Genomic DNA, 25,614 nt, shown 5'->3' on the forward strand with positions numbered 1-25,614 from the left:
GCTAGGATTAAAGGCTTGCCTGCCATTAAGGTCGGGGCCCAAGTGCCGCCGTCGTCGTCATCGTCGGCGGCAGCTCGTAGGTTCCGTTCGAGTCTCCCCGCCCTGCTAGAATGCTGTCAATCCAAGTCGAGTAGCTGGACACCCGCGTGTAGAGGCCTGGCTTCTTGCGGTTGCCACAGACGCGCGAGCCCGACGTGACCACGCCCTCGACCACGCCCCCGCACACCAGAGGGCCGCCCGAGTCGCCCTGTGGTGGGGAGGGACCGGGAGCGTCACGCCCACCGAGGCCCCGCCCCCGCCAGCCTCGCGCACCGCCCAGGCAGGACTTGAAGTCTGTCAATCCCAAGCCACGCCCACCGCGGCTACGGCTACATCCGGCCCCGCCCTCTTCAACTCAGTCCTCCCAGATCCTAGATGCGCTCCTCTAAGGCCTCACCTACCCTATTTCAGCCCCTCTTTCCGCCCTATCGCCTTCTCCAAGCCTCTTTCCAACCCTGGGTCTCACTCTCATCTTTGTGTGTGTGTTCCGGTCCTGGGGCTTCAACTCAGGGCCTGGGCTCTGTCCCTGAGCTTTTGCACTCAAGGCTGGCACTCAACTCCACTTCAGGCTTTTTGTTGGGTAGTCAGTGATCAGAGTCTCTCGGGTCAGTTGTTTATGTCTGTAATCCTAGCTACTCAAGAGGTTGAGATCTGACGATCGCAGTTTGAAGCCAGCTTGGACGGGAAAGCCTGTGAGATCTATCTATCTTTCTTTCTTCCTTCTTCCTTTCTCTTTCTTTTTTTTTTTTGGTCAGGACTGGGCGCCATCTCTGACCTCTTTCGCTCAAAGGTAGTGCTTTACCACTTTGAGCCACGGCACTAGTAGTGTGCTGTGGCTTTTCTGGTGATTCATTGGAGATAAGAGTCTCACAGACTTTTCTGCCGGGACTGGCTTCGAACTTCGATCCTCAGATCTCATCCTCCTGAGGAGCTAGGATTGCAAGTGTGAGCCACTGACACCAGACTCCCATCCCTGCCTGCCCCTCCCAGCCAGTGACCCGGCCCTCACCCCACTGGCCACGCCTTCTCATCCAGAGCCCTCCCCTCTCCCCTCAGCACCCTCTCAGCCTGGGCTCACGAGCGCCGCCCCTCTATCGCAACCTCTCTGCATCCGGGTACCCGCCCCTCCGCGCGCCCCGCCCCTCCGCGCGCCCCGCCCCTCCGCGCGCCCCGCCCCTCCGCGCGCCCCGCCCCTCCGCGCGCCCCGCCCCTCCGCGCGCCCCGCCCCTCCGCGCGCCCCGCCCCTCCGCGCGCCCCGCCCCGCCCCCCTGCGCGCCCCGCCCCTCCGCGCACCCTGCAGCTGTCCCGCCGGTTGCTCTCGGCGCACATCAAGCGCTCGGTGACGGCGCCGTCGAGGTAGGCGCGCTGGTTGCAGGTGGCGCGGTCCATCACGGGCAGGAGCACGTGCTGCAGGCGGTCGGGCCGGCGCCCCGCGTGGCTGACCACGCCCCAGCCCGCCACGTCGCAGAGCGTGCCGGGCGCCACGTCGCGGTCCTCGCGCTGCCAGGGCAGGGGCCGCAGGGCGGGGCCCAGCGCCGCCTTCTCGGACAGCTAAGGGGGTGCGCGCGGGGGTGGACGTCAGAGCCCGAGTTCGAGGGCTGAAATTAAAGGCTGGGGCGGGCGTGCGGGCGGGGCGGCGCGGAGTCGGGCCCCACCTGCAGCAGGAGGAGGTCGTGGTCGATGGAGTCGGGCCGGCTGTCCGGGTGGGGCACGGCGCGGAGCACGTCGTACCAGCGCTTGGTGGGCTCGGGCTGCGACAGCGAGTGTGCGCCCAGGAGCACCTGCACCCTGGCATAGGCCCTGGGGGCGGAGCGAGGCCCGCGTCGAGGCGTGGCCCCCACCAGGCTCCTCTCCGTGGCTGCCTTCCTCCCCCTACCAGCCTCCTCCCCATGACCGCATCCTCCCCACGGAGCCTCCTCCCCCACCAGCTTCCTCCCCATGGAGCCTCCCCCCACCAGGCTCCTCTCCTTGGCCGCCTGCCCCCTCACCAGGCTCTTCCCCATGGCCGCCTCCCCCCACCGGCCTCCTCCCATGGCTGCCTCTCTCCATGGCAGCCTCCCTCCAGCTTTCCTCCGTGGCAGTCTCCCCCCACGGCAGCCTCCCCTCAGCTTCTCCCTCCTCCCCACTGTGTCCTCCCTCCAGCTCCCCCTCCCCGGTACTGGCCACTCACGCATCTTCCAGGCAGTGTGCTGCGCTCAGCACCCACTGCTCTGCCACCAGGACGCCACCACACCGATGGGTACCGTTCACCTGCACCGATGCCATGTAGGGCCGCTGGTGGGCCCCGGCTTCCTGCCCGCCCAGGATCCGACCCCGGGGCTGTGCCACTGTGGTGGGCAGGCAACGGTGAGAACCATGAGTGGACTTGGACCCCAGAAACTCCATCTGATCCAGGCCGGCCCTTAGATGCCCTCAGACACCCTCCGGCATCGTGCCCTGTTGATGCCCCAGGAGCTGCACTCTGGCACAGCATGGGGAGTACGTACCAGGCTCTTGGGCACATCGAGAGCCTGCACCCTGAGCCTAAAAGGGCTTCAAATCAAACCTAAGTTGCCACTGGAGAATTTCAGGCTCTCAAAGTAGAGAAAGTGCGCTCAGCTGGCAGGATGACAGCCTTTAGCTGTGTAAGAGCTGTCCATTTGCACTGCCTGCCTGCCAGGGCTGGGGTCGTGGGTCTTAGCTGACTTCTGTACATGCTGCTGTCCCCCTCCCACGTCCACTCACCGCACACGGCCACCCCCAGGAGAAGCAGAGCTACGAGACGAACCATGCTGAGCACGACAGAGCCCCTGTCAATGACCCAGGCGGGGCCAGGAGCCCTTTTATGGCTAAGGAGGGGGGAGGGTGCCCCAATTGCTGTTTCCGCAGTGGCCCAGCTGGGGAAAGGGGAACCCAAACGCCCAGCCTCTGCCTTCCAGAGTTTGAGCAGGCCCTTGGGTGAGCCTCCCCTCCCCCACTGCCTAGCCAGTGCCCACCCTGTGGAAAGAAGCCCCTAAGATGAGGGGGGGGAGGGCTAGGCCACCTAGCTCCCTACCCCACTCCTCCCAGACCTCAAGTGTCCTTCCAGCTTGAAGTTTCACAATAGCAGCCAGAGGCTGAGTTTGTAAACAACCCACTTCCATCTTCCTAACCCCCTCTCTGGGCTTCCTCTGCCAGCTTGAAGAGAGTGGGTGGGGATGAGGACCTCTGGACCCTGTCCCCTGATGGCCTCTCAGGGCCTGACACTCCAACAAGGAGAATGTTGGGAAGATGGAAGGTACAGGCAACTGAAGAAAATAAGGCAAACGAAGTGGAGCCTTCAATCAGGAAAGCTAAATGGGAAGCGTTGAGATTTCTGCCATCAGGCTTGATCCAGGTTCCTGAACAATATCAGGAGTTGGCATCTGGTTTCTCCTTTCTTCCCCAGTGGCCCTGTCCTCACCAAGGTTCCTTCTTAGGGTCCCAAGGACACTAAACTGACTGGGGGGGGGGGGGGGAATAAGCAGCACAGCATACTCTTCACTGCTGGAGAAAAGCCAGACCCTGGTGGCTCACGCCTATAATCTTCACTAGTCAGGAGGATGAGATATGGCAACTAAGGTTCAAAGCCAGGCCAGGCAGAAAGGTCCATGAGACTCTTATCTCCAATAAACTACCAAAAAGTCAGAAGTGGAGCTGTGGCTCAAGTGGTAGAGTGCTAGCCATAAGCAAAAAAAGTTCAGGGACAGTGTCCAGACCCTGAGTTCAAGCTCCAGAAACAGCACCAAAAACAAATGCAATTTGTCACAGACAGATAGGATAGATTTCATATTGTTCAAACAAGAACTCTGAAGTTGCAACCAAATCTGGAAAGCATCCAGAGACCCAGCTAGAAGGGACAGTTCAGTAAACAACCCTGAACGTGCACAGCTGCTGCTGACACGCAGAATTCTCTGTCCTGTGCTTAGTGGAAGAGATTATAAGGCCTGAGGGAGGGAGGGGGGAGGGGCCGCCCAGGAAAGAGGGGTGTGCAGAGCCCACTGGACAGTCAAAGGCCCTGAGGTGAGGATAGGGGTGTGGCTCAGCAGAGGTAGATCATGTGCTTAGCATGCTCCCCAACACTGCACACACATCAAAAGTGGTTCTGTGCTGGGCACTGGTGGTTCCCACCCGTAATCCTAATATTCAGGAGGCTGAGATCTGAGGATCACAGTTCAAAAATTCCCAGGCAGGAAAGTCTGCGAGACTCTTATCTCCAATTAACCACCAAAAAGCCAGAAATGGAGCTTTAGCTCAACTGGTAGGTAGAGCACTACCTTTGAGGGAAAAAAAAAAGTCAAGGGCAGTACACACACACACACACACACACACACAAAATAAAGAGGTTGACACTCTGCCCCCTGGGTGGCTCTGCAACATCGAACCAACCCCGTACTGGGGCTCGAACTCAGAGCCTAATGCTTGCTAGCAGGCATTCTACCATTTGAACTGTCCTCTCAGCCTCTTTTTCAGGTCAAGGTTTATTATTATTATTATTATTTTGCCAGTCCTTGAACTTAGGGGCTGAGCACTGTCCGGGGCTTCTTTTTGTTCAAGGCTAACACTCTACCATTTGAGCCACAGAGCCACTTCTGGCCATTTTCTATATATATGGTGCTGAGGAATCGAACCCAGGGCTTCGTGTATAGGAGGCAAGCACTCTTGCCACTAGGCCATGATAGGGCTGACCTGAAAACTGGAGTAACTAAATATAAGTTTTTATTTATTTTTTTATTTTTATTTTTTTGGCCAGTCCTGGGCCTTGGACTCAGGGCCTGAGCAGTGTCCCTGGCTTCTTCCCGCTCAAGGCTAGCACTCTGCCACCTGAGCCACAGCGCCACTTCTGGCTGTTTTCCATATATGTGGTGCTGGGGAATCAAACCGAGAGCTTCATGTGTAGGAGGCAAGCACTCTTGCCACTAGGCCATATTCCCAGCTCTAAATATAAGTTTTAGTGTTAAAATTATAACAGCTTCTAAACTCTGGTGATGACTCCATGATAGAGGGCTGCACCCCCACCCATGAGACTAGTTTCTTATAGTTTGACATTTAAAAATGTAGGGAGCAGGGCTGGGGATATAGCCTAGCGGCAAGAGTGCCTGCCTCGGATACACGAGGCCCTAGGTTCGATTCCCCAGCACCACATATACAGAAAACGGCCAGAAGCGGCGCTGTGGCTCAAGTGGCAGAGTGCTAGCCTTGAGCGGGAAGAAGCCAGGGACAGTGCTCAGGCCCTGAGTCCAAGGCCCAGGACTGGCCAAAAAAAAAAAAAAAAAAATGTAGGGAGCACTTGTTCACCTCTGTGTCTGGGTAGCACCCATGTAAAAAATGATCATAGTCATAGACTATAGAAATAACCATAATAGTAGTAGAAATGCCATGGTAACTGTTGGGTTGGTTTACTTATGATTGAGTACTGGATTGTTTTAGCCTGCTCAAGCTTGCTCAGTGGTAATGGGGAAACATGGTTGCAATTGTTAAAATAAAGTTGGTACTAGGTCAGCCTGACCCCAATATTCTGCTTCTGTAAACGGCTTGCTTAACCTATTTGTGACTTGCTCTACCCCCTGCATTAACCCCCTGCATCAGTGCTATGTGACCACCTGTTGTCAGTTCCTGATACCAAGGCCAGTTCCCAATATCAAAGCCAAAATAGATAACTGAAAGGGTAGATAGCCAATAGAAATAGGATAAGACTTGCTTGCTAAATGCCATCCAATCAAGTATCTGCCAAGTTGGAAATACCCTGCCCCTGTTGTAATCACAATAAAAACCCTGCCTATCTGAGGGTCGGGACTCTCAATCCAGATCCGCTGTGTCGGTGACAGGGGAGTCCAGGCTTGAGCTTGCAATAAAGACTCTCATGCGTTTGCATTGGTATTGGCTCCTTGGTGGTCTTTGGGGACCGGAAATCTAGGCATAACAGCCATATTCCCAGCCCCTCTCACCTTCTTTTTTGCATTGTTTTCAAGGTAGAGCCTGGGCTGCAACCCCCTGACCTGCGCTTCCCGGAGTCTCTGGGGTGACAGGCCTGTACCACCACACCTAGTCATTTACATAACCCCCCAACACACACACACCTCATAACTGGCATAAAAATTACATCTGATCACATGCCCAGCCATTGGTTGAAGTGGAGTCTCTCAAACTTCTTTCTCATTTTTTTTTTTTTTTTTTTGGCCAGTCCTGGGGCTTGGACTCAGGGCCTGAGCACTGTCCCTGGCTTCTTTTTGCTCAAGGCTAGCACTCTGCCACTTGAGCCACAGTGCCACTTCTGGCCGTTTTCTGTATATGTGGTGCTGGGGAATCGAACCCAGGGTCTCATGTATACAAGGCAAGCACTCTTGCCACTAGGCCATATCCCCAGCCCTCTTTCTCATTTTTTTTAAACCAGGGTGGCCTCAAATTTTGATGCTCTATCTCTGTTTCCCAAGTAGCGAAAGTTATAGGCTTAAGCCATTATATCCAGTGAAAGTAGGATTGTGTGTGTGTGTGTGTGTGTGTACACGCCAGTCTGAGGCTTGAACCCAAGGGCTTGGGTGCTGTCCTTCAGTTTTTTCACTCAAGGATGGTGCTCTACTACTTGAGCCACCCTCCACTTCCAGGTTTTTAGCGTTAAATTCTTACAGACTTTCCTCCTGAGTAGCTGAGATTACAGGCGTAAGCCACTGGGGCCAGGTGAAACTGGATTTTAAAGAAGGAAAAAGAAAAGACAGTGGGAAAAGGTCAGGTGCTGGTGTCTCATGCCTTCAGGAGGCTGAAATTTGAGGATCAAGGTTCAAAGCCAGCTAGGGAAGGAAAGGCTATGAGACTCTGATTTCCAATTAACCATCAAAAAGCAGAAATGAGGGCTGGGAATATGGCCTAGTGGCAAGAGTGCTTGCCTCGTATACATGAGGCCCTGGGTTCGATTCCTCAGCACCACATATACAGAAAATGGCCAGAAGTGGCGCTGTGGCTCAAGTGGCAGAGTGCTAGCCTTGAGCAAAAAAGAAGCCAGGGACAGTGCTCAGGCCCTGAGTTCACAGCCTAGGACTGGCCAAAAAAAAAAGCAGAAATGAAGCTGTGGCTCAAATGGTAGGACACCAGCCTTGAGAGACAAAGCCATTTGAGAGCACGAGGTCCTGAGTTCAAGCCCCTTTACTGGCATCATATAACAGAAGGGAGAATAAAGGAAGGAAGGAAGGAAAGAAGGAAGGAAGGAAAGAAGGAAGGAAAGAAGGAAGGAAGGAAGGAAGGAAGGAAGGAAGGAAGGAAGGCAGGCAGGCAGGCAGACAGGCAAGCTGAGCATTGGTGGCTCATACCTGTAAGCCTAGTTACTTAGGAGGCTGAGATCCGAGGATGGTGGTTTGAAATCAGCCCAGGTAGGAAAGTCCATAAGAGTCTTATCTCCAATTAACCACCAAAATGGAGGCGTGGCTCAAGTGGTAGAGGGCTACCTTTGAGCAAAAAAAGCTCAAGGACATTGCCTAGGCCCTGAGTGGACTTGAACAAAGAGAGAGAGGGGGAGGAAAGAAAGAAGGGAGAGAGGGAGTGGTGTTGGGAATTGAACTCAGGGCCTCACATTTACTAGGCAGGTGCTCTGGACTTATTTCTTGTCCTAATGCCTTGTTGTTGCTGCCACTAGGTGGCGGTGTACTCAAGAGAGACTGCACTCACTACTGACTTCTCAAGGTTCATTTGCACCAATAAAGCTCACCAGACACACGATCTACAAAATATTGGGCGCTTTTATTGTTCAGCAACAGAAAAGGGCCTCCCAGGTAGCTGAAGCGAGTTGGTCAAGGTGGCCTTCCCTAGTAGATCCTGCTTGCTGGGTCCCTGGGGTGGGGAAGGGGGAGGTGGTCCTGGCGTCGAATAATGGAGTTAATCCAGTTGGCAAACTCTGCCACTGGTGCAAAGGCATCAGGGTAGATGCCAGAGCCGCAGCTGCCCCGGATGAAGGAGTCGATGCCTTGGACCAGCCCGTTGCAGACCAGGGGCCCTCCGGAGTCCCCCTGTGCAGATGGAGAGGGCCTAAGGCTAGACCTCGAGGCTCCCTGCCTGCCCCCCCAGGGTGGGGAAGACCTTCCTGGTGTTGGACCACATCCTTGAGGCTGTGTGTAGCTGGGGTGGGGTTCAGAGGGGAGCACGAGGTACTTACAAAGCAGATGCCAGCCCGCCGGCGTGGAACAATTGTGCACACGTTTACGCGGCGTCGACACTGAGACGTCACCACGGTCACGTTGAGTTCCTGCAGGATACTGGGCGCTGGCTGGTTGGTGCCCAGCCTGCCCCAGCCCATGGCCAGGCACCGTGTCCCGTTGCCCACGCCTTGGCCCTGAGCTGGCAGCCTCGCTACCTGCACGTTGGCATTGATGGTGGCCGACCCATTGAGCTGCAGACAGAGGGATCAGAGACCAGGATGTCAGTGGAAACAAGAGAAGGAAACCCTCCCTACCCTGAGCCTCAGTTTCCCCCTCTGTAATGTGAAACCACCCACAGTGTCACAAGGCTGTCCCTGGAGGTAGCTAGAGGTCAGCAAACACAGCAGGTGTTCAGTAAGAGCCCTCCCTGTCACTTTTTCTTTCTTTCTTTCCTTCTTTTTTCTTTTTTGGTCATGGGGCTTAAATTCAGGGCCTGGGCCCTGTCTCTGAGCTCTTTTTGCTCAAGGCTAGCATCCTAGCACTTTGAGCTACAGCTCCATTTCTGCTTTTCTGGTGGTTAATTGGGATACAAATCTCCTGGACTTTACTGCCTGGGCTGGCTTTAAACTGTGATCCTCAGATCTTAGCCTCCTGAATAGCTGGGAAGACAGGCGTGAGCCACCGGCACCGGCTTCTGTCGTCATTCTGCAAACCAAGAGTCAGGACAGTGAGGAAGTCCTTCAAGTCTTCCACTTGGCTGGGTGCCAATGGCTTGTGCCTGTAATCCTAACTGCTCAGGAGGCTGAAATGTGAGGATTGGGGTTCAAAGCCAGCCCAGAAAAGTCCAGGAAACTCTGTGTGTGTGTGTGTGTGTGTGTGTGTGTGTGTGTGTGTGCCAGTCCTGGTGCTTAAAATCAGGGCCTGGGCGCTGTCCCTGAGTTTCTTTTTGCTTAAGGCTAGCACTCTACCACTTGAGCCACAGCGCCACTTCTGGCTTTTCCTGTGTATGTGGTACTGAGGAATCGAACCCAGGGCTTCATGCATGCTAGGCAAGCTCTCTATCAGTGAGCCACCTTCCCAACCCCCATGAAACCTTTATCTCAAAAAAAAAAAAAAAGCAGCAAAAAGCTGGAAGTTGAGCTGTGGCTCAAGAGGTAGAACACTTGCCTGGAGCAAAAAAAGCCCAGGGCCAGCGCTGAGGCCCCTCAGTGCCTTTACTCATCTCACTGAACTCCCGCCCAGCCGTCCTGAGGACTGGTTACCCAAGCGCGGTGCAATCTGCCCTCTGGACCGCCCAGCCCCGGGGCCCCGGCACCTGTGGGTCCCCTCACGCCCATCTCCACACTGGCACCTGGAGAACCACGATGTCGTTCAGCAGGCGCGTGGGGTCGAAGCCATTCTCGAACACGCGCTGCACCCCGAAAGTCTGCCGCGTGGTGCGCTCCATCTGCCGCAGGTTGTGGGCGCCCAGCACAGCAGACACCAACCGGAAGTTCCTGGGGGGGGAGGGAATGGAAGGGTGCGTGGCTGGTCCAGGGGGGTGGGCACGAAGGGACACCCCCCCCACACCCCGGGGACAGGCCCAGAGCCAGCAGGGGTCCCCAGCATCAGGACAGGCCCCCAGCAGCCCCGCAATCATCGCCCCTGGACACACTGGGGCTCCCCAGGCCCGGAGCTGAACACTCACTTGCCGCTCACGCAGTGCGCCGCGGTCAGGACGAAGTTGGGGGCAATCAGGGTCCCCCCGCAGAAGTGGCCCCTGCGCTGCTGCAGGGACACCATGAAGGGCCAAGCGTGGGGCCGGGCGGGCCGGCCACCCACTATCTCCGAGGCCAGTGTGGGGCCTGCACGGGGGGGCAGACGGGGGTGGGGGCGGGGACGACGGTGAGTGCCTGAGGGGTGCCACTGTCACCACATCACAGCACCCTTCGAAATCTCCACTGGAAATACACAGCCGGGATGGGGAAACTGAGGCAGAGAGAGGCTCAGGGACTACCCATGGCTGCTGGAACATTCCCCCCCCACCACGAGAATATGAGGAACTTCCAGGTTTGTGAACCCCCAGTTCTGGGACTCTTGGGCCTGGTGATTGGTCTCTCTCTCTCCCCCTCTCTCTCCCTCTCTCTCTCCCTCTCTCTCTCTCTCTCTCTGTGTCCCCCTCCTCAGGCCTTGACTCTCTCTCTCCCAGCCCTGGGCCTTGAACTCAGAGCCTGAGCACTGTCCCTGGCTTACATTTTACTCAAAGCTAGCACTCTACCCCTTGAGCCACAGCACCCCTTCTGGCCATTTTCTATATATGTGATGCTGAGGAATTGAACCCAGGGCTTCATGTATACAAGGCAAGCACTCGACCACTAAGCCATATTCCCAGCCCCTCCTTCTTCTTTGCCAGTCCTGGAGCTTGAACCACTGGCACCTGGCTTTCTCTTTCTTTCTAGGTTCCTTGTCCTAGCTGCTGTCCGCTCGGGAGGAACGAGATTCAAGCGTGCCCACAGGTGATGGGAGAGGTCACCCAGAGCCAGATGGACAACAAGAGGATGGCCGGGGTTAGCCGGGCACTGGGGCTCACACCTGTCATCCTGGCTCCTCAGGAGGCTGAGATCTGAGGATCACAGTTCAAAGCCAGCTTGGATAAGAAAGTCTATAAGACTCTTATCTCAAACTAGCAAACAGCTTGAAGTGAAATTGTGGCTCAAGTAGCATAGTGCCAATCTTGGGCAAAACAGCAAGGGACGTCACCCAGGCCCTGAGTTTAAGTCTCAGTACCAGCACATGCATGCATGTGCGCATGTGCACACACACACACACACACACACACACACACACACGGATGACCAAGCTCATCACTCACCGCTTAATAGCAAGGCCAGTAGCACAGACATGAGAGCAGAGCCACAGGGTGGGGGGACGCAGGCCATGGTGGTCCTGGGCTCTCCGAGGTTTCTGTGCCCACACGGTACCCACCAGGCTCTCTTATAGCCCCACAAGGAGGCCGTTGCATTGCCCCACCCCAGCTGGCACCCCACTTCCTCTCCGGGAACACGGAGGGGGCAAAGGGGGGCCACCAGGCTTGGCAGCACAGCTTCCAGGTTATAGTCAGAATGCAGGTGGAATACCAGGTCCACAATTTTACTGTGTATACATAGGTCCCAAATATGGCACATGACACGCGGTAGTCCCCATTTATCTGTGGTCCACCTGTCACCAGACAGCCTATGTTTTGGCTCGCTAAGAAGCGAGAGCCCTTGACTGGCCCTGGTGCCTCAGTTTACTCAGAGTGGGCAAACACCAGACTGCAGTGCTCAGCACATGGTTATTGTAAAGGTAATGGACGGAGGAGTGACAGTTAGATACGTCAGGTAAAGAGTACATTTCTGGGGCTGGGAATGTGGCCTAGTGGTAGAGTGCTTGCCGAGCATGCATGAAGCATGGGTTTGATTCCTCAGCACCAAGTACACAGAAAAAGCCGGAAGTGGCGCTGTGGCTCAAGTGGTAGAGTGCTAGCCTTGAGCACAAAGAGGCTCAGGGATAGTGCCCAGGCTTTGAGTTCAAGCCCCAGAACTGAAAGAAAAAAAAAGAGTACATTTCTTTTTACACAATGTCACCCCTTCCTCATCTCGACCTTTCCCTTTGGGAGGGCAGGGGACTTCTGGTTCCTTTAAGATAGAGAAACTGAGGCATGCTGAGGACCCATCCCTGATATAGCCCACCCAGTAACATAGCAGGGAGCTGGGAGCTGGAAGCTGTCATTTTTCTTTTTTTTGATCGGTCCTGGGGCTTGAACACTGGGCCTGGGCACTGTCCCTGGGCTCTTCAGCTCAAGGCTGGAGCTCTACCACTTGAGCCACATGGCCACTTCCAGTTTTCTGGTGGTTCATTGGAGATAAGAGTCTTTCCTGGGCTGGGGATATGGCCTAGTGGCAAGAGTGCTTGCTTCGTATACATGAAGCCCTGGGTTCGATTCCTTAGCACCACATATATAGAAAAAGCCAGAAGCAGCGCTGTGGCTCAAGTGGCAGAGTGCTAGCCTTGAGCAAAAAGAAGCCAGGGACAGTGCTCAGGCCCTGAGTCCAAGCCCCAGGACTGGCCAAAAAAAATAAAATAAAATAAAAAATAAAAAGAGTCTTTCCTGCCCTAACTTTGAACCATGATCCTTAGATCTCAGCCTCCTGAGTTGCTAGGATTACAGGCGTGAGCCACTGGCACCTGGCTTTTATTTTCTTTCTTTCTTTCTCTCTCTCTTTCTTTCTTTCTTTCTTTCTTTCTTTCTTTCTTTCTTTCTTTCTCTCTCTCTCTCTCTCTCTTTTTTTTAATGTGCTGATCCTCAGGCTTGAACTCAAGGCCTAGGTGTTGTCCCTGAGCTTTTGTGCTCAAGGTTGGCACTCTACCACGTGATCTATACAGCTACACTTGAGGCTTTTTGCAGGTTCATTCGAGATAAGAGTCTCATGGACATTCCTGCATGGGCTGGCTTTGAACCATGGTCTTCAGATCAGCCTTGTGAGTAGCTAGGATTACAATATGAGCTACCTGTGCCCAGCGGGGACTGTGACTTTTTTTTTTCCAACATATTACCAGCTTGGGGCCACGGCCCTGTCATGGGTCCCCCTCATGCTCACTACCCAGAACCACTGCCACCTGCCCCATCAGTTCTTATGTGCTCTCTCAGCAGCAGTCCCTCTGTCCTTCTGAGCCACGCTGGACCCAGCCAGGGCTTGACCGGGGCGCTGGGCACGGCATGGCTGCCCGGGCCATGTGGATCTGGAGTGGAGAAAGAGTTGGTGCCCCAGGATGGAGAAGGACCCTGGGCCCAACCACCCCTGTCTCGACCTCCCCCATGCTGTGGCCAAGACTGTCGCAAGACCAACGTCCCGGCTCCAGCTCTGGGTGTGGAGGAGGGAACCAACGGACAGACAGTTCCAGAACAGTCGGGGGAAGGGCCTGGGCCCTGGGACACCAGATGCTGGCAAGATGGACTCTTTTTTATTTTATTTTTTTGTTGGTCGTGGGACTTGAACTCAGGGCCAGGGTGCTTTCCCTGAGCTTTTTCCCTCAAGGCTTAGCCTTCTACCACTTTGAGCCACAGCTCCATTTCCAGCTTTTTGGTGGTTACTTAGAGATACAAGTCTCACGGCCTTTCCTGCCCAGGCTGGCTTGGAGCCACCGTGATCCTCAGAACTCAGCCTCCTGAGTAGCTGAGATTACAGGCGTGCGCTGCCAGTGCCCAGCTTAGCTGGGATCTTTTGTCCTGGGCTCCCCTAATATGTGTGAATCTCCATTCCCACTTATTGCAGGCATACAGCAGGCACTCAATCAGTGCCCATTGTCCCCAACTTGGTCTCACACACACAGGTGCATGCGCATACACACACACACACACACACACACTCTAACTGGCTTTCCTCTCTCTTGTTTCGGTGTAGTTCCCACTCTGCTGCCTTAAGATTAGCATGGGGTGCATAGTGAATGCTTGCTGTTTACACAGCCCTGTCTCATCTCCAGGAATGGAATAGAATAAAAGGAAGCCATGTCTTTTGGTTGGCGGCTTTGACCAAAGACCACAGTCAGGTGTACTTATGGGACACTGTCTTGTATGTTATGTTCACCCATGGTTTGGAGGCCAAGCAGATCTGCTCTTGGTTCAAATTTCACTCCCTGCTGTGGAACTTCAGGACTTGAGTTGATGCTTCTGTGACCCAGTTTCCTCCTATATAAACTGTAAGGTCCATTAATACACTCTGTCTTTCTTGCTATAGCAAAGGTTGGATGAATTAGCAGTTATAAACTTGTTACACAATGGCTGAACGTGTGGCTTCGCAGTAGAGTGCTTGCCTAGCATGCATGAAGCCCTGGGTTTGATTGCTCAGTACCTCATACACAGGAAAGGCTGAAGTGGCACTGTGGCTCAAGTGGTAGAGTGCTAGTTTTGAGCAAAAGAAGCTTAAGGACAGTACCCAGACCCTGAGTTCAAACTCCAGGACTGGCCCCAAAAAAATCTTGTTACACAAGGAAGTATTTTGGGGCTGGGAATATGGCCAAATGGCAGAGTGCTAGCCTTGAGCAAAAAAAAAAAGAAGAAGAAAAAGCCAGGGACAGTGCTCAGCCCCTGAATTCAAGCCCCAGGACTGGCAAAAAAGAAAAAAAGAAAGAAAGAAAGCATTTTACCTGGCACCAGTGGCTCACCCCTGTAATCCTAGCTACTCAGGAAGCTGAGACCTGAGGGTGGAGATTGCAGCCGGCCTGGGCAGGAAAGTTCATGTGACTCTTGTCTCCAATGAACCAGCAAAAAGACAGAAGTAGAGCTGTGGCTCAAGTGGTAGAGCACTAGCCTTGAGTGAAAGAGCTCAAGGCCAGCACATAAGCCCTGAGTTCAAGCCTCAGTATTGGCACACAGGAAGTGCTAGGTCTGAAATATGTTTATCATTATTTGTCACAGGAAGGCAGAACATGGGCTCGGGGGTCCCAGGATGGAACCATCAAGAAACATGTAAGAAAAAAGGACAATGGTCCCACTTCTGTGGTAGCCTGGGACCAGGAGGCCCTGGGGCATCCCAGAAGCACAGACCCCTCTCTGGGCCCCTTAGGGACCCCTCCCTCATTGAGGACTATGTGCCCAAAGCACTGCTTCCCATTCCTGTGATAGAGCTTCTTTCTCCCTCCTTCCCTCCCTCCCTCCCTTTCTTTCCTTCTTTTTATTTCTTTCTTTTACTCTTTATTCCCTTCCTTTCCTTTCAGCAATAGAAACACAATTTTATGAATATATACAAATGGCAATAATAGTGGCTTTTGTGACATGTGAATTATAACCTCTTATTTTTCTTCATTTTGTGTGTGTGTGTGTGTGTGTGTGTGTGTGTGTGTGTGTGTTGGTACTACTGGGGCTTGAACTCAGGGCCTGGGTGTTGTCCCTTAGTTTTTCTGCTCAAGGCTGGTACTCTACTCCTTGAACCACAGCTCTACTTTCAGCTTTTTGCTGGTTAATTGGGGAAAAGGGTTTCTCAAACTTTTCTGCCTGGGCTAGTTTCAAAATGGGATCCTCAGATCTCAGCCTCCTGGGTCACTCCTAGAATTTCAACAACCCCAGCTGACTTCTAGCTATGGAGAAGTTTGGCCCAATCAGGGAGATCAGACTTAACCCCATTAGCACTTACTGAATACCACATGTATACACACAACCACATCATATGTTCACCCTGCAGTGATTATTAAAGGTGTCAACTCAAGGTTTGTGTCCTTGTCCTTAGTATGGAACTTAAAAACCACTGAATTGTTTTTTTGGGAGATAGATGCAGCTGGTACTGTGGCTTGAACTTGGGCTGAGGGATTCTCATTTCCCTTGGCTTTTTTCACTCAGGGCTGGCACTATACCACTTGTGCCACAGTTCTGCTTCCAGCTTTTTGCTGGTTAATTGGAGAGAAGAGATTCCCAGACTTAAGCCAGTGGCTTATGCCTATAATCCTAGCTACTCAGGAGGCTGAGATCCTAGGATCAGGGTTTGAAGCCAGACTGAGCAGGAAAGTCTGTGAGACCAGGCTGGACTAGAACTGGCAGTAGGTGCTTGCAAGTGTGAGGAGGAGGGACCTGAGTGGTGAGCAATACAGAATTCTGACCACAGAACGAGATGGAGTGGCTGGGAATATGGCCTAGTGGCAAGAGTGCTTGCCTCCTATACATGAAGCCCTGGGTTCGATTCCTCAGCACCACATATATAGAAAATGGCCAGAAGTGGTGCTGTGGCTCAAGTGGCAGAGTGCTAGCCTTGAGCAAAAAGAAGCCAGGGACAGTGCTCAGGCCCTGAGTCCAAGGCCCAGGATTGGTGAAGAAGAAGAAGAAGTTGTTGTTTAGGGACAGTGCCCAGGCCTTGAGTTCAAGCCCCAGGCCTGAAAAAAGAAAAGAAAGAAAGAAAATGCTGGAAGTGGCACTGTGGCCCAAGTGACAGAGCTCTAGCCTTGAGCACAAAGAGGCACAAAGAGGCTCAGGGACAGTGTCCAGGCTCCGAGTTCAAGCCCCAGGACTGACCAAAAAAAAAAAAAAAAGAATTTCACAGCCTTTTCTGCCTTGACTGACTTCACACTGTGATCCTCAGATCTCAGCCTCCTGAGCAGCCAGGCCTGAGACACCAGCTTCCTCCAGGCCAGTAAATTGAATCCTTTTTGACTCAGTTTCTTCCTTGATCCTTCCTCGGTCCTCTCAGACCTTAAAGTCTCAATTCTGCCTCCCAGGTCTGTGATTTGCTGGAAAACTTCACTTTCCTTCCAGAATTTTTTCTTTCTTCCTGGTACTGGGGTTTGAACTCAGGGCCTCCCACTGGTTTGGCTTGTTTGCTTAGCTGGCACCACATCTCCAGCCAGCATTTACTTTACTATTGGCGGGGGGGATTATTTTGGAAATGGAGTCTTATGGGCTTTTCTGCCTAAGCTAGCCTCAACCTACGATCCTCCAGATCTGAGCCTCCTGGGTAGGATTACAGGTATGAGTCACTAGCACCAGACCTGGAATATTCTTTCGCGTCTCCTTTCACACAAGAGCACATAGAAAACTAGTTTTGTTGTTGTTGTTGTTTGCTTTTGTGGGTCTTTCTGTTGCAGTGAATGTACTCATTCCTTCAAGCACCAAAAGGTCCTACCTGGGTATCAGAAAACGCTGAAGGACACCGGCACCCACCGGCACACCCTCTGCAGGGCTCAGCATCTCTGCACACACAGGTTTAGCGCCCATAATAGCCTCAGTTTCTCTCTGAGTGATTAGTGGAGACTTCAGAATATTGGGAAAGGGACAGGCCTGGATGTCCTTACCTGAATCTTGCTTAATCAATACAATGCCACCAAGCGGTGGCAGTCCATTAATCATCTGTCTTTCAACTGGACTGTGCCCTCCGCAGGCTGGCCACCTCTCTGTTGCCTCAACTATAGGTGCCAGGTGCTTCATTTTCTTTCTTTCCTTCTCTTTTTGCCAGTCCTGGGGCTTGAACTCAGGGTCCTGAACTTCTTTTTGCTCAAGGCTAGCACTCTACCATTTGAGCCACAGTGCCACCTCTGGCCTTTTCTGCTTATGTGGTGCTGAGGAATGGAACCCAGGGCTTCATGCATACTAGGCAAGCACTCTACTGCTAAGCCACATTCCCAGCCCTGTGCCTCTCGCATCTAGCTGCCTCAGTGGCTCCTCTGTGACCTCTCTTTTCCCTCTAGGCTCATTGCTGCCACCAGGGGGCGCCCTCCCATGAGAAATAACTAACAGGCTCCCTGTGGCTGGTAGTGGGTGGAACACCCTTCCTCCGCCCTACTCATCTCCTGCTACCCACCCACCCACTTTGTTCTATCCTGGCTGCATACCTGGCCTCCCCACCCCTCACACCCAGAGCCCCAGCTCTCTCCTCATTCTGGGCTTTCCCACTTATGTGCATCGTTTCCAGGAAGCCTTCCAGCTTGAGGGCTCCCCAGAGAAATCCTGGTCACCTGTGTGATGACAGGTCCCCAGTGACCACCTCACTGGGGGTGTCAGAGGGCTGCCCTGGCAGTTCTAGGAATTACAGTGGAAACTTTCAGATAAGGAAACTGAGGCACAGAGACAGCTTGCTCAGGGCTACTCAGGCAGGGCAGTGGGCATCATTAGAAGTGAGACATTCTGGTGGTTCATGTCTTATAATCCTAGCTACGCAGGAGGCTGAGCTCTCAGAATCACCCACATGCGCACATACACACAATAATAGTAATAGTAACGATGATGATGATGACAAATAGACAGTTGGTGAGCCCAGTCTCTACTTCCTCTCTATCCTCAGTGAGAAGTACTGGGCCTTGAACAGCTAGGGACACTGCAGCCCCTCCAGTTCCCTACAGGGAAGAATGGACAGGAGCCAGAGGGAGTCCCAGCTTTTATTGAGGTCACATAGAGTGGGTCAGCCCACGCTCCCTGCGCTGCGCAGCACCGTGTGAATCCAATCTACGTACAGTGACACTCGCGCAAAGAAGTCGGGGAATTGGCCGCTGGCACATTCCCGGATCACGAAGGAGTCCACGCCCTGCAGGACCCCGTCACACATCAAGGGGCCCCCAGAGTCTCCCTGAGGGGGAGGACAGAAAGGTCAGTCCTCCAGGCCAGGCCAAGGCGGCCCAGACTGTCAGTGGACCACAGTTGCATTTCTTAGTCTCCTTCTGTGTACCTGGATCACTGGATTCTGGGAGAACACCCACCGTCTCCCCGGGGAGGGGCTCCCAGCCCCACCATGGGGGAGGGGACCTGAGGCTGTTCCATGCACTTTGCCTCCTACCTTCATCACGGGGTGGGGGGGTGAGGGGAAGGATACTCATCAGATGGGGAAACCGGGACGGAATGGCCCCAGAGCCTAAGGTGGGACCAGAACCCAGGCTCCCCTTCTACCTGCAGCCCTCCTCCTCTACTATTTATTTATTTATTTATTTTGGCCAGTCCTGGGGCTTGAACTCAAGGTCTGCATACTGTCTCTGGGTTCTTTTTGCTCAAGCGTTCTGCAAACTTGAACCACATATGTGGTGCTGGGGAATTGAACCCAGGGCTTCATGTACACGAGTGCCTATGGGACAATACCCTCTCTGAGGTTCCTCCTTCCCGAGTGCCTCCCTCTCCTGGACCACGCCCATCCCCACCTCCTTTCCTTGCCCGCCTTCTCCAGGACCCAACTGGAAACTCCTCCTTCTCATAAGCTCCTCCTCCTCCAGGCCACGCCCCGTTCCATTCCCTGGAGCTCCTTTCCTGGCCACGCCCTCCTCTTCTGCGTTATGCCCCACTCATCCTGTGGAGCGCCTGGCCACGCCCTCTTATAAGGACACGCCCAAGCCCCACCTCCCTGGGCCCCGCCCTATCCGGAGCTCCGCCCTCTCAGTGGCCCCGCCCCCGCCTCCTGGGAGCCCAGGGGGCGGGGCTTACGGATACTCACGAAGCAGATGCCCGCGCTGCGGCGGCTGACCAGCGTGCACACATTGTGCGGGCGGCACAGGAAGCTGACCACCGTCACGTTCAGCTCCTGAAGCACGCGGGACACCGGCGCGCGGGTGCCCAGGCGTCCCCAGCCCATGGCCAGGCACTGGGTACCTTGGGACAACGGCTGGTCCTGTCGGGGCAGTGGAGCCACGGCCACTTGGGCGCCGAGGGAAGCCGGTCGGTCCAGCTGGGGCAGAGCAAGAGGCTGACATTTTGTCCCCAGACCCAGTCAGTGCCCTCCTGTCCCGGCATCACCCATCTCCTGGGCACCTCTCACCGTGCCTTCTCCACCTGTACCTCTTCCCCAGGACTTTTTGCACTTTATTTCCTTTCCACAGGACCCTCGGGATTGTAGAGCATGTATTGAACAGCAACTGTACGCCCAGTTTTATCACGACCTCCAAGCCTCCAGCAGTGACTGACTCACACAAACTGCTGGGACAGCTGATTCTTCAGGGGCAGGATTGGGGTGATCTCATGAGCTCCACCACCCTGATGGTGAATGAATCAGTGGGGCTGGGCTAACAGTGGTCTAGGAGTCAGATTTTCAGCATTACCAGTCAGCCTAGGCAGAAGCCCAAGGCAGGGATGGTCTGGTGTGTTGAGAGAGTTGTGTATGAATGGGAGGATTGACTGAATGCTACCCTCCTGCTCCACGGGACCATGTCCCTGACTGCCTTTGTTATGGACTAGCATGCAGTAGGTGATCAATAATCGTTCCATGCATGAGTGAAGCCCTCCACCTTCCCACCTGGACGATCATCACATCATTGAGGTTGTCCTCAGGGTCATAGTTGTTCTGGAAAACTTGGCTGATGGTGAACCTCTGCTGTACCGGCTCCAGGTTGTGTAGGTCGTGGGCCCCCAGCACTACAGTCACCAGGTGTGAGGGGCTGGGAGAGGTCAGAGTTTTATTTCTTCATCCCTGTGCTTATTTCTATCCTTCCCATCAGGAACAGCCCGAGAGAGAGAGCCCTCCTTGGGAAATCCCCATATACTGCTCACCCCCATGGTGTCAGCCAGTAGGGCTGGGGGAGAGGGGAAACCAAACCCAGCCCACCTTGCCCCTCCCCCCAGCCCCCTCCCCCCTGCTGGGCTCACATGTCCTGCAGGCAGTGGGCAGCTGTCAGCACAAAGCTCGGATGGATCAGGGTCCCGCCGCAGAAGTGGCTACCTGGGGTCCTGCTCAGCTGCAGCGATGCCACATAGGGTCTCGAATGGGGCCGGGCCTCCCGCCCACCCACAATCTGTGCAGCCCTGGCTGTCCCTGAGGAAGGCGGATGTCAGAGACTGCGGCCCAGCAGGGCTGACTCCGGGGACCCCCTTCCCTAGTATGTGTGACCTCAACCAGGCCCTGGACCTTTCTGAGCTTCAGTGTCCCGATCTGCACAACAGACATCCTGTCTAGGGAGTCTGTCCCAGGGAAGAGGGGCTCTGTGCCCGCCCGGAGAGGGGCATTTTCGTGTCTCTGTGCCATCCAGGGGTTTGATCTCAGGCTGTGGGCACTGTCCCTGAGCCTTTTCGCTAGTGTTCTACCATGTGAGCCACAGCTCTATTTTTGGCTTTTTAGTAAGTGGAGATAAGAATCTCACAGACTTTCCTGCCTGGGCTGACTTTGAACCCGGATCCTCAATCTAAGCTCCTGAGTAGCTAGGATTATAGGCATGAGCCACCAGCCTGGCAGGCACTTGATTTCTGTTTGTTTTGTCACTGTGGTTTTAAGACAGGGTCTCACTATTTAGCTGAGGCTGGCCTCAGTCTTAATCCATTCCTGTCTTGAATAGGATTGAAGATTTGTGCTACCTATAGCTAGAATGTACTGATTATTTCTAAAGGTTTGGTGCTCATGCCTAGCTACTCAGGAAGCTGAGATCTGAGAATTTTGATTAGAAGCCAGCCTAGGCAGGCAAATCTGAGAGAACAAAACAAAACAAAACAAAAAGCCCACAGAAGTGGCTCAAGTGGAAGAGCATCAGCCTGAGCAAAAACTACTAAACAAGAACACGAGGACCTGAATTCAAGGGCTAAAACTGTCAAAAAAAAAAAAAAAAAGTTCTGAGGGGGCTGGGAATACAGCCTAGTGGTAATGTGCTCGCCTCTTATACATGAAACCCTGGGATCAATTCCTCTGCACCACATATATAGAAAAAGCTGAAAGTGGTGCTGTGGGCTCAAGTGGTAGAGTGCTAGCTTTGAGCAAAAAGAAGCTCTGAGACAGTGCTCAGGCCCTGAGTTCAAGCCCCAGGACTGGCTCCAAGCAACCCCTCAAAAACCAGAAGTGGAGCTATGGCTCAACGGGGTAGAGCACTGGCCTTGAGCAAAAGAGCTCAGGGACAGAGCCTAAGCCCTGAGTTCAAGCCCCACGACCAACAAAAAAGAAAGAAAGGAAGAAAGAAGAGAAGGGAAAAAAGAAACTATCCAGCCAACAAGAAGACCCATATCACAGAAGAGAAACTGAGTCAGTCCCTCCGTGGCTTCCCCTTCCTCCCCTCCCCCCTCAGGCTTTAAGCCTGGCACTTTGGGGTCCTACCATGCTCTCCCAGCTATGCCAGGACAGGACCTCAGGGGCAGGCACCCCTGGTTCCACTCACCCCCCAAGAGCAGAGCCAGCAGGATGGAAGCAAGGGCAGGGCTGGGAGCTGTGCAGCACGGTGCCATGGTCGGGAGCCAGCTTCCCACCGCCTCGCTCCTCTTATAGCTCCGTGGAGGGCGGTTGCCGTTGCCCTGTGTCCAGGCTGAGAGCCCTCACTTCCTCCTTCCAGCTTTGACGGTGTGGAGAGTTTGGGGGGTCAGGATTACACTCCAAGGACGACGTGGGGGCCTTAGGGCCTGGATCTGCGGCAAATGTGCAGCACCAACCAGCAGCCCCCACCCAGCCCATGCGAGGGGTCCCGAGAGAAGGGTGCTGGGTGCCGCACTCTGCTACTGGTCCTGACCACTGCCAAACCCCCAAGCCTCCGGGAAACAAACTTTGCTGGAAACGGATGGATGGGGAAGGGGCCAACGTGACATGACCCCGTGTTGCATGGAGGGTCACAGAGCCATGTGACCTAAAGACATCCACCTATTCAGCTTTGCTCTTGGGGATTCCATCCTTTCATCTAAGGCCTTGGTTCTCAGTCAAAGGTGATTTGCCCCCAGGGGACTCTGTCAAGTCTGGGAGCATGCGTGACAAACACAATTGGGGTGCTCTGAGTGTGTTGGATAGGTGGAGACCAGGGCAGGGCCCATCACAAAAACTACCTGCCACCAAGCTCTAGTGGCTCACGCCTGTAATCCTAGAACTCAGGAGACTGAGATCCAGAGATTGGGGATCAAAGCCAACCCCAGCAGACAAATCCAAGAGACTTGCATCTCCAATAAACCAGCATAAAGCCAGAAGTAGAGGTGTGGCTCAAGTGGTAGAATGCCAGCCATGAGCAGAAAAGCTAAAGGACAACTCCCAGACCCTGAGTTCAATCCCCAGTACCACCAAATTAAAAAGGATCACAGTTCAAAGGCAGCCTGGGCAGAAAAGTCTATGAGACACTTATTTCCAATTAACCAGCAAAAAGCTAAAAATGGAGCTGTGGTACAAATGGTAAAATGTTAGCCTTTGAGCATAAATGTTCACAGACAGCACTCAGGTCCTGAGTTCAAGCCCCAAGACTATACACACAAAATTCCAAAACAAAAGTTGTGGATTGATCAGTTTTGATGTGATTTCAAGTTTTCAATAATCCAAAGACTTCCCAAAGTCTGAAGGGCCAGGTTCCCAGGGCGCAGACTAGGCTAAGCGTCCATCCAGAGTGTGGCTGCCTTACAATTGGGGGCTGGTCCTTTTTTGTTGGTGGTGGTAGTGGTCATGGGGCTTAAACTCAGGGCCTGGGCGTTGTCCCAGAGCTTTTCTGCTCAAGGCTAGCGCTCTACCACTTTGAGCCACAGCTTTAGTTCTGGTTTTCTGATGGTTCACTGAAGATAAGAGTCTCTTGAACTTCCCTCCCCAGGTTGGCTTTGAACCACAATCCTCAGATCTCAGCCTCCTGAGTAGCTAGGATTACAAGCCTGAGCCACCAGCACCTGGCTAAGGGCTTGTTCTTTATACAGTCTTACACTCCATGGTGTTTGCGTTTCCCTGGGACTTCCTGCCTTTCTCCTCTTGCCTCTGGAGCCCCAGGGGTTTGTGGTATGACCCACCTCCTTCTATGCCACCTGAAGCAAGGTTAAGGAAGCCCATATGCCAAATTATGCCCTCCAGAGAGGAGGCTCCATGAAGCTCTGGGGTTTGAACTCAGGCCCTGTGGTGCTCTTGCTTGGCTTTTTCCGCTCAAGGCTAGCACTCTACTACTTGAGCCACAGCTCTACATCCAGCTTTTTAGTGGTTAATTGGAAGAGTGTCACTGGCTGTCCTGCCCTGGCTAGCTTCAAACATTTATCCTCCTAACTCAGTCTCCTGAGTAGCTAAGTTTACAGGCATGAGTCACCAGGCTCTGCTCTGTGAACTATATTTGCATAATGCTGTTAGCTGGAGAAAGGAGTTTGATCAGACAGACAATGAGCCAGGCAGAGGTGAGGGGCCTTAGATTTTCTCATCAAGCTCTGTTTTCAGTGGGGATCCCCAAGTGTGGTAGCCCCAGGTGGGCCATCCTGATGCCACAAAGGTGCCAGGCAAGAGGGCCAGGGCAAGCCAGGTTAGGCAGAATCTGTGGGAGGGAGGAGGCCAAGGTGGAGGGAGAGCCCAGGAGCCTCTGAGGGATGGCTGGGAGGGGAAATGGGGTTGGAAGATGTGGCCTGGGCCCCTTCCTGTGCCAACGGTGAGTGGTACAACAGCATATGGCCAGGCTGAAGGGCAAGGGGAAGGGCTCCAAGGTCATGGGGAATCTAGGGGAAAATGAGGACAGGATGTGTAGGGCTCAGGTCTATGGCATCTCTTTTTCTTCTTCTTCTTCTTCTTCTTCTTCTTCTTCTTCTTCTTCTTCTTCTTCTTCTTCTTCTTCTTCTTCTCCAGTCCTGGGGCTTGAACTAAAGATCTGGGCACAGTCCCTGAGCTTTTGTGCTCAAGGCTAGCACTCTACCACTTGAGCCACCTCTGGTTTTCATTTGGGTGGTTAATTAGAGATAAAGTCTCACAGACTTTCTTGCCTGGGCTGGCTTTGAACCATGATCCTCAGATGTCAGCCTCCCTGGTAGCTAGGATTACAGACTTGAGCCACCAGCGCCTTGTTTGGAGGCAGCTTTATTGTGTACGTGCATTAGTGCCTGTGAGAGTACCAGGCCTGGGGCTTGAACTCAGGGCCTAGGTACTGTCCTTGAGCAGTTTTGCTCAAGGCTAGCATTCTTCCACTTGAGTTAATGGAGATAAGAATCTCACTGACTTGCTTGCCCCAGCTGGTTTTGAACTGTGATCCTCAGCATTCAGCTCCTAGGATTAAGGGCATGAGCCACTGGTGCCTGGCTAGAGCCAGCTTTAATGGGACAATAAACCCACTTCAGGGATTTGTCATGCATATGTATACAAGCAAGATCTGGGGCCAATGTTCTAATTCTAGAACATTCTGTCATCCCAAAAGGAAGTGCCATTGCTATGAGTAGGCACCCTGTCCCCTCCCTAGCTCCTGGCCCTCACAAGTCCACTTCCTGCTGCTTCTCTGGACATTTTCTATCAATGGAGCCGCACACTATGGGCCTTTGGAGTCAGCTTCTCTCACTAAGCATGGCAGCCTCAGGGTCCTTCCAAGTTATAGCGTATCAGAGCCTCATCCTATTCACAATTGCATCTTGTTTCTTGTTTCTTTGGAGGTATGGAATGATCTAGACCTAGATAGTCACCATGGTTACATTGCAAGGTAAATTCACTAAAAAAGAAAAAAAATCAATGAGTTTTAACTTCCAGATGAAATCCAGTCAGGCTGGTGGCTCCCGCCTGTCATCCTGGCTACTCAGGAGGCTGAGGTCTGAGGATCATAGTTCAAAGTCAGACAGGGCAGGAAAGTCTGTGAGACTCATCTCTAACTACCAGAGAGGTGGAAATGGAGGTGTGGCTCAAGTGGCAGAGTATCAGCTCTGTGGAGGCTCAAGCCCCAGGACTGGCACAAATAAACAGAACAAAAAGCCGTGTGTTGGTGGCTCTTGCTCATCATCCTAGCTACTCAGGAGGCTGAAATCTGAGGATCACAATTCAAAGTCAGCCCAGATAAGAAAGTCCATGAGATTGTAACTCCTATTAACCCCACCCAAAAAAAAAGTCTGAAGTGGCTCAGGTGGTAGAACACTGGCCTTAAGCAACAACAACAAACCTCAGGGACAGACAGCATCGAGGCCTGGAGTTCTAGCCCTATTACCAGCGAAACCAAACAAAAACCAGGTAAGTGAACCCAGAGTGAGTCCGGTTTCCGTGCCTCAGTTTCCCCTTTTGTGCAAGCAGCCATGAGCAGGTCCTGCTTCTCAGAACTGTACCAGGTACCGAGCAGACCCTGTGTGGCACTTGCCACCCTCAACTGCCCTCTCCACTCT

At 53.5% G+C, this 25,614-nt stretch overlaps 3 protein-coding genes across 3 annotated transcripts; all 3 read right to left on the reverse strand.

The window, feature by feature from the left end:
• Nucleotides 1-2,874, reverse strand: Cfd (complement factor D). Its single transcript, XM_048341824.1, has 5 exons — nt 2,764-2,874; nt 2,210-2,366; nt 1,695-1,839; nt 1,333-1,590; nt 1-247 (listed from the first exon to the last, which is right to left on the reverse strand). Exons 1-5 carry the CDS (start codon nt 2,807-2,809, stop codon nt 26-28), a joined length of 828 nt encoding a protein of 275 aa, XP_048197781.1. The 5' UTR covers nt 2,810-2,874; the 3' UTR covers nt 1-25.
• Nucleotides 2,875-7,638: 4,764 nt separating this feature from the next.
• Nucleotides 7,639-11,259, reverse strand: LOC125348533 (neutrophil elastase-like). The gene is made up of 5 exons (XM_048341825.1): nt 11,014-11,259; nt 9,850-10,006; nt 9,514-9,658; nt 8,180-8,413; nt 7,639-8,033 (listed from the first exon to the last, which is right to left on the reverse strand). The coding sequence occupies exons 1-5, from the start codon at nt 11,078-11,080 to the stop codon at nt 7,833-7,835; spliced, it is 804 nt and encodes a 267-aa protein (XP_048197782.1). The 5' UTR covers nt 11,081-11,259; the 3' UTR covers nt 7,639-7,832.
• Nucleotides 11,260-18,007: 6,748 nt separating this feature from the next.
• On the reverse strand, nt 18,008-21,780 carry LOC125347626 (myeloblastin-like). The gene is made up of 5 exons (XM_048340620.1): nt 21,714-21,780; nt 20,224-20,389; nt 19,874-20,015; nt 19,079-19,309; nt 18,008-18,226 (listed from the first exon to the last, which is right to left on the reverse strand). The coding sequence occupies exons 1-5, from the start codon at nt 21,778-21,780 to the stop codon at nt 18,062-18,064; spliced, it is 771 nt and encodes a 256-aa protein (XP_048196577.1). The 3' UTR covers nt 18,008-18,061.
• Nucleotides 21,781-25,614: the final 3,834 nt, after the last annotated feature.

The sequence above is a fragment of the Perognathus longimembris genome, chromosome 3, assembly GCF_023159225.1.
Source record: "Perognathus longimembris pacificus isolate PPM17 chromosome 3, ASM2315922v1, whole genome shotgun sequence".
Classification (NCBI taxonomy): domain Eukaryota; kingdom Metazoa; phylum Chordata; class Mammalia; order Rodentia; family Heteromyidae; genus Perognathus; species Perognathus longimembris.

Bases quoted from the DNA above. Each gene is read 5' to 3' on its own strand.
- LOC125347626 (XM_048340620.1), bottom strand. From the start codon at position 21,780: ATGGCACCGTGCTGCACAGCTCCCAGCCCTGCCCTTGCTTCCATCCTG. The intron at 20,016-20,223 runs GTGAGCCCAGCA...GACCTCTCCCAG, and splicing joins GCCCACTGCCTGCAGGACAT to CCCCTCACACCTGGTGACTG. The intron at 19,310-19,873 runs GTGGGAAGGTGG...GCTCTGCCCCAG, and splicing joins ATGATGTGATGATCGTCCAG to CTGGACCGACCGGCTTCCCT.
- LOC125348533 (XM_048341825.1), bottom strand. From the start codon at position 11,080: ATGGCCTGCGTCCCCCCACCCTGTGGCTCTGCTCTCATGTCTGTGCTA. The intron at 10,007-11,013 runs GTGAGTGATGAG...CCCCCCGTGCAG, and splicing joins ACTGGCCTTGCTATTAAGCG to GCCCCACACTGGCCTCGGAG. The intron at 8,034-8,179 runs GTAAGTACCTCG...CCATCTGCACAG, and splicing joins GGCGGGCTGGCATCTGCTTT to GGGGACTCCGGAGGGCCCCT.
- Cfd (XM_048341824.1), bottom strand. From the start codon at position 2,809: ATGGTTCGTCTCGTAGCTCTGCTTCTCCTGGGGGTGGCCGTGTGCG. The intron at 2,367-2,763 runs GTGAGTGGACGT...TGCCCACCACAG, and splicing joins CCTGGGGGTGGCCGTGTGCG to TGGCACAGCCCCGGGGTCGG. The intron at 1,840-2,209 runs GTGAGTGGCCAG...CTCCGCCCCCAG, and splicing joins GCACACTGCCTGGAAGATGC to GGCCTATGCCAGGGTGCAGG.